The sequence below is a fragment of the Mus caroli genome, chromosome 16 (assembly GCF_900094665.2).
Source record: "Mus caroli chromosome 16, CAROLI_EIJ_v1.1, whole genome shotgun sequence".
Classification (NCBI taxonomy): Eukaryota; Metazoa; Chordata; class Mammalia; order Rodentia; family Muridae; genus Mus; species Mus caroli.
The window spans coordinates 32,307,352-32,313,116 of NC_034585.1; the positions used below are offsets into that span (position 1 = coordinate 32,307,352).

A 5,765-nucleotide genomic window follows, 5' to 3' on the forward strand; every position below is an offset into this window, starting at 1 on the left:
CCCCCCTCTTCTTGAGCTTTGGAGCCATTGTAAAGTGATATAAGGCTTCCTGAACATGGCACTGTGATAGTCACAGCAGTGGATCTGATAGCTGAGACAACCACTAAGGTTACTGCTGGGCAGGCAGCACACACAGCGTGGACACATTGCTAGACAAAAGAGATGACTCAGGCCCAGGTGACACTGAGTAAAAAGGAACAAGATTTCCTCAAGTTATGCAGAAAGGCATGCCATTTGGAACCCATATTGGAGAGTTTCAGACTACAGTTAGCTGTAGGCAACTAACTGGTGGGAGGCAAAAGAGTGGCTAAGAGGGAGATACTGTGTATTGAATGGTTAAAGTACAGTGGAGAAGGACAGTACACCTAAGTGAGGGGTTTCGTGTCTAATTCAGGGTGGTGGGATCCTGTGGACAAGATGCTATTTAAGCCAGTGCAGTGGTTCTCATCTCTTGCTGCATAGTGGAACCACTGTAGAAGCTTCAAATGCAATAGAACAATAAAACAATCACTGCAGAAGAGCCTCGCCCTGATGGATTAACTTGGAATCCCTAGGGCTGCTGCTCTGAGGCCTCTCCACAGGGAAGCTCCCCCAGGGGACCCCAAGGGACCCCAGCGCAGGGACAGCGGACTTCGGATCCAGGCAGTAAAAGTAGTGATGGAGAAAAGAGCTCCTATGGCTGGCAGTGCTTTTGTGGGGCGGCTCAGTGGCCTTTGGTTTGAAGAAGCCTTAAGGTCACACACCTTTGCTTTGCATTTCTGGATCTAGCCTCCTCCTCATTTCCTCTTTTGCTCTGCCTGGAAGCTGGGGTCACCCAGCAGGGCAAGGGGGCTTTCTTCTCTCCTACTCTAGGGTCTCAGAGGCATCCCAGGTGGACCCGCCACTGGGTGTGGTGCCTGGCGAATCTCAACTTAAAACAAGATGATGGCTAAGCAGAGAGGCTCTCTGCTTCCTCAGCTTATGCCCAATTGATCTCGACCCTGATTGCTATTGGTTTTGATTTCCTAGGAGAAAAAGAAAAAATCCAGAATAAGAATGTAACAAGAGATTGAGAAACCTCCCTTCTTCCCACCTGAGAAACAGTGAGGAAAGGGTGAGGGGGGCAGCATATTGTTTCCCAGTGTGTTCAGGCAGCCTCCCTCTAGGCAGTGAGCCTATCTACAGGCAGGAAAAGTACCAGACTCCACAATCCCATTCATCCCTCATCCACAACCAAGACAGCCCACGGGGCAGCCATCTGATGCCCACACCTTTCTCCTTATCCTCTCTCGTCTGTGGCCTGTCTTATCCACCTCTCTCCCTCTGACCATTATTCTGTAGTCGCCACTGCTGGCCTAGATTGGTACTAGGGGTTTGGGGAGCTAGAGGAGCCCAGACAAATACTGGTGGCTGCTCCCACGCTTTTCCTCTGGGATAACCTGGGCCAAACCCCATCATGCCTTTCCTGGTAGCCCAGCCTGCTACCATGTTCCCTGATAGCTTGCTCTGTGGGTCTGTGAGCAACTATGGGAAATGTCCTCCATAGTCATTGTCAGGACACTACAGGACATGGCCACTCTCTGAGTGACTGGGGCTGACAGACCACATCACAGGCACACTCTTGGAATGAGCTTGTCTGTGTGGTCTTGGGCTGTGAGTCAATATTGTTGTGCTTTAATTTCCTTCTCTTAAAAGCAACTGCTAGTCTCATAGGGAAGCTGTGAGGCTGGAATGAATATATATGTAGGAGCGTAAAGGGATATATTAATATATATTATATTATTTTACATTGTACTTCGGAGGATAGAATCGAGGCCTCAGGTGCTAGGAAAGCACCCACAGCTTCAATGTATTTAGAATACTGTTTAAAATATATATATATATATATATATATATATATATATTAAGTTGGTTACATTAATAAATATGGCAACAAAGTAATAAGTGAAATATTTATTATGTGGAGGAAAGGAAAATGCAGGCCACAGAAAGTGATGTGGGGTGAAGAAGTTCTTGATTGGCCAGTTTGGATAATTCCAGGGACCACTGGAGTGTGGGAGTTACCCCAAGACGCCCCTTAGCTGCCCATAGGTAATCGGAGTCTGCAAGGGTTGGGAGGCTCTCACTTGGCTAGTCTGGGTGTAAGATGTATGCACTAAGGTAGCTGCTCACTGTCTCTGGGACTTGACTGGCTTGGCCCTGGGAGGGTCAGAAAGGCCACAGATAGCATCGCAATGAGAGATGTGTTCTATTTAACAGTACAGGTTGGTTCAGTTGGAGGACGAAGTGACGACTCCTTGAGGTGATGTAGGCGTAGTACTCTGCCTGCAATTGATTGCTCCACCCTAACGCCATACCTCGTAACTAGCCACAACATTCACGCTTGGCAAATAAAAAGATGGGCTGGAGGGATAGCTGGGTCGTGAAGTCTGTTCAAGAATGGGGCCTGAGTTTGGAGTCCTCAATTCCCCTGCAAAAATCTGGACAAAACAATCTACACCTGTAATCAGGAGCTGGAGATGGAAGCTCAGGCTTGTCAGCCAGCCAGTTCGGCAAATGGGCAAGCTTCAAGTTCAGTGAGAAAGCCCCATCTCAAAAATAATATGTAGAGTGACTGGGGAACGTACCCATTACATGCACGCCCCACCCATGTGTGCATGTGAGTAAACTCATACATACGAACATGTATATACGTATTCTCACATACAAGTAAACATTTTAATTATAAATAAGTAAACAAAAGGCATGCTCAATATATCAGTAGACACGTGGAATAGAATTACAAAATATATTTAGCTACGCATTCTTAATTTTGAAGTCTGTGGGTGTTGGGGAGAGAGCAAACTTGGAGGTAGGCTCTACTATAGTCTCTGTGGTCTCTACCTCTCCTCCGAGGTCCAGTCCCTGGTGTGGGAGCTGCTAGGCTCTAGGGGGCTGAGTGAGATGGTGTGGCTCAGAGCCTTTCTACCAGATGCATCTCAGTCTATGACAGAATGTTTTTGTATCCCTTTTAAGAAAGCAAGCATGTAGGGGCTCTCACGCACTGTGGCCTCGAGACCTTCCCTCGTGTGGTCGGTTTTGAAGAAAAGAGAGATTTTCAAACTAAAGGACGGAGCAAACAAGAATGATCAAGAGAGCCACACTTAACTGGTGTGTCTGATGGCACCCTTGGATGGTGAGGCTAGAGGCCCCAGCTGGAGAACCTGGGGACTTCCAGGTGATGGTAGGGACTGGTGTCTACCTCTGTCCTCCCCTTCCCCCCTCTCAGTCTGTCCCTTCTAAAGGACTCCCCTGGGGATGGCATAGCTTGAGGTCTGCTTAAGACTGGGAAGTGAAAGGTCTGCGGAGCAGGCTCTGTTCTGGCCCACACTTCCCAGAGCAATGTGTAAAAGCCGCTCATACCCAGACCCCCTGTGGGTAGGGGCAGGCCTGAAAGGTGACTAGGGACTGGGTGGGCGGGGGTGGGGGGCAGGTGGTGGGAGGAAGACTCTCAGAAAGTTCACACTGTCTGCAGTGAAAGCTCAGCAGGACAGGATCAGGGGTTCCCCAGGTAGTAGGGGAGACCTGTGCCTTTGCCCTCTAACCAGCAGCCATTGGGAGTCCTTTCCTGGTTGGTTTTTTGTTAACTCAGTGCAAACCTATACATATCTGGAAAGAAATAATGCGTCTAAGAGACTGGCCCTTAGGTGACTCTGTGGGGGCATTTTCTTAATTAATGTTTCATATGGGAGGGGCTGGCCCATTATGGGTGGTGCCACCCCTAGTAGGTATCTGGAGCTGTCCAGTAAGCAAGGCGAGGAAGCCTTGGAGAGCAAGCCGGTAAGCAGCATCCTTTCGTGGCCCCTGCTTCAGCTCCTGCCTCAGGTCTCTGCCCTGAGTTCTCATACCCAGTGGCAGAGTATGGCATGTAAGAAGAAATCTCGTCCGCAAGTTGCTTTTGGTCCTGGTGGTTTAGCACAGTCTGACGACAAGTCCCCCAGGACTCTTGTGGCCGTTCTAGAGCCTGAGGCACTCCCAACGTTCATGACACAACCCCCGCTTTACCCTCACAGAAGTCTGTCTTCATCTGTCCAGGCTTCTGTGATAGGCACCACACTGGGTGGCTCATAAACAACTCTCTCCCGATTCTGGAAGCTGGAAGCCTGAGTCCACGGTGCCAACATGGCTGGGCTCTGGTGAGGGCCATCTTCTAACCCCTTCTCATAGTCTCATGGCAGCAGAGCCAGGAGGCAAGCTCTCCTGTCCTTCCTTCTCACAAGCCACTGACCTGTTCACAAGGGTCCCACCCTCACAGGCTGACCATCTCTCCAAGGCCCTGTTCCTAACATCCTTACAACAAGCATTAGGATTTACTGTATGGACGTGGTGGGCACAGACATCTGGCCTATAGCCACTCTTCCTCTTCCTGTCTCCCAGCATCCTGTTTGCTGACATCGAGGGCTTCACCAGCCTGGCTTCCCAGTGTACTGCCCAAGAACTGGTCATGACCCTCAACGAGCTCTTCGCCCGCTTTGACAAGTTGGCTGCGGTGAGTCACCTTGAGTGCGGGCTGTCAGGGGAGGGCCCTGAGGTTGAGGACAGTAATCCAGGTTTTTACTCTGCTTAGGGGAGACCGGTGTTGGGTGGAGAAATCAGTCAGGCTGCAGAGTGTGTCTTTGTGGCCCACACCATCTCTGGTGACACAGTTGGAGACATCACCCCTGGCTGTGAGGGAATGTAAAGGGAGGTCTATCTCCATGCCTGCCTGCAGGGCATAGCGCCTAAGCCTGCAGCGGAATCTGTTTACCTGGGCATGTCAGGTGCCACATCACGTGTGGGCACACACAGCTGCATTCCTGGTGAGGCTGGCTGAGGGATGGAATCTGAATCCCTACCTGCCCTGTAAGCAGCTGGGTACAGTCCCTAGAGGCTTCCAGAAAGAGGGTTCGCCAGCACTTGGACAAAAGTGGAAGTGACCCCCTCATAGCAGGGAGTGGCAACCAAGACACTCACCCCGTAGGTCTCTCTCTGTTTCCACTCATTCTTGCCCAGACTGAGCCTTTGTGGGGTCCTGTCAGGTACGTATCCACCGACTACAGTGTCTGCCCACTGGCACCCTGTTTATGGGCAGACTGTGGACAAGTGACTACTGTGATCGGGGCTTTCTGGGGCCTTTGCGGGTGCTCGATGGTAGTTTCCCATCACTGATGTTGAACAAGGTAGATGGGGGCATGGTTGTCATCTGAGTGTTGGGTGGACTTCACAGGCACCTGTCTTCCACTGTCCCAGCTTCATGGAGTAGCACAGGGTCAGATTCAGGCATCTGCTGTACCTGATCACAATGGCCGGCCATCTCACTCCCAGTTAGGCGTTGGTGTTGACCCGCCTCCCTGCCCTTGGCACCTGCCTCAAAGTAGTGGTGGCAGCAGCAGCAGGTGCTGAACTCTGCCGGCTTCTTGGCGCTCGCTCATGTGTTTACTGGCAAAGCTGAACATTCCCTTTGACAAACATCTCAGGCAGGCCTGAGGGTCATGTGGGGTTTTGGCTCAAGTTTGTTTCTGCCTGCTTCAGTCTTTTTTTTTTTAATAAGAAGGTTTAAAACTGTTGATAGAGTTATAGGGGTCAGGGTCTGCTTCTGGGGTAAGGAGTGGGACCTGAGATGCTTGTCCCCCCAAAAAGAAAAAGAGTGGAGGGGAGAGGAAATGAGAGAGGGGAGGAGAGGAGGGGAGAGGAGAGGAGGGAAGAGAGGAGAGAGGGGAGGAGAGGAGAGAGGGGAGGAAAGGAAGGGTGAGGGGAGAGGGGAGGGG

General features: G+C 50.8%; 1 protein-coding gene across 1 annotated transcript in view; it reads left to right on the forward strand.

The window, feature by feature from the left end:
- The window catches only part of Adcy5 (adenylate cyclase 5), a 151,817-nt gene that overhangs the window by 108,703 nt on the left and 37,349 nt on the right, over positions 1–5,765 (forward strand). The window contains exon 4 of the mRNA XM_021184630.2: positions 4,396–4,507. Coding sequence (XP_021040289.1) covers positions 4,396–4,507 — 112 coding nt within the window. The remainder of the gene's footprint in view (positions 1–4,395; positions 4,508–5,765) is intronic.